This window comes from Otolemur garnettii, unplaced genomic scaffold (genome assembly GCF_000181295.1).
Source record: "Otolemur garnettii isolate 467f Iridium unplaced genomic scaffold, OtoGar3 scaffold00335, whole genome shotgun sequence".
Classification (NCBI taxonomy): domain Eukaryota; kingdom Metazoa; phylum Chordata; class Mammalia; order Primates; family Galagidae; genus Otolemur; species Otolemur garnettii.
The window spans coordinates 154,746-155,976 of NW_003852730.1; the positions used below are offsets into that span (position 1 = coordinate 154,746).

General features: G+C 49.6%; 1 protein-coding gene across 1 annotated transcript in view; it reads right to left on the minus strand.

Annotated features, from left to right (window-relative positions):
• Nucleotides 1-848, minus strand: part of LOC100959002 (protein ZNF738-like) — a 4,871-nt gene extending 4,023 nt beyond the window's left edge. The window contains exon 1 of the mRNA XM_023509068.1: nt 720-848. Within this exon, the coding sequence (XP_023364836.1) occupies nt 720-722 (3 nt within the window). The 5' untranslated portion in view covers nt 723-848. The remainder of the gene's footprint in view (nt 1-719) is intronic.
• Between the last annotated feature and the right edge of the window lie 383 nt (nt 849-1,231).

The window sequence follows — 1,231 nt, forward strand, 5'->3', positions numbered from 1 at the left end:
AAAACAAGGAAGTAATGAGGCACTATAGAACAAGCTAATAGCAGTTTAATGATGTTTTATTGATGATGATTTTTGATTACTTTTAAATTGTCATATGTATTTCACTTGCCTACATGTTGTTAATCACATAAGTATATTTTTAGTTTACTTGTGAAATTATTCCCTATGTAAAGTATTATAATTTGTTACATTCAAAAACAGCATTTAAAAAATTACTCTTGCTGTTCTCAGAATTACTAGCCTGTCCCATAAGAAAGCCTTTTAACCCAACAACTCCCTGTCCCCGTGTTTAACTACAATGACAGGCAAAGAGTGAGGAGGACCTCAGTTTGTTTAACAAAAGAATGGAGGGGTTGAGGGCCCCACAGACTGCAGCCCCTCTATGAACAAACCCCACACACTCAGTTGCGATTCTCCCCTGAGGACCCTTCTACTGTCACCCGAGGGAGGGACGCCGGGGCTGCAGGCACACAGCTGCTCAGAGAGCTCTGGGCCGTGGTCGCACAACAGGTTCAGGAACACCTGGAGCAACAGGGTCCCAACTCCCTGCCCCCCACTCCACCTTTTGCCAAGTGGGCTCCGTGGGCCAAGGGGTGCCGGTGGCAAACTTTAGTCTGAAGACTCTAAAACTGAAGGGAAATTGCCCGGTCCCGCCACAGCCACTTCGGGCTCCGACCACGCCCCTCCCCCTCTCAGGACACCCAGTCCCCTGTACTCACCATTTCCCAGCTCCCGGGATGTCCCGGTGTCCTCCCTACAGATCTCCCAGTACCTGCAGGTCACAGGGTGACAGAGGCTGCTGCAGAGACACCTGGGATCTCCAGGAGACGGAACAGCTGAAGAGGAGGCCCCAGCTCAGAGCCGAGTTCAAGAGACAGACCCGGCTCAGCGTCACGGGTGCCGCCTTCTTCTTTCTGGCTGTACGTCTGATTGGACAGTTCATATTAGAGCACCCCTGATTGGATAGAGCCTAAGACACCCCCCCCCCGACCTTGAGCGACAGGAATGCCAGCCACCAAGAGGCTGGAAAAGGCGGGAATGCAAATAGTTTCTTCCCCATAGCACTTTTTTTTTTAAATTTTAAATTAAGGGCAGGCTATAGTCCTAGCTACTTGGGAGGCTGAAGCAAGAGAATAGCTTAAGCTCAGGAGTTGGAGGTTGCTGTGAGTTGTGATGCCACTGCACTCTACCCAGGGTGACAGCTTGAGGCTCTGTCTCAAATAAATAGATA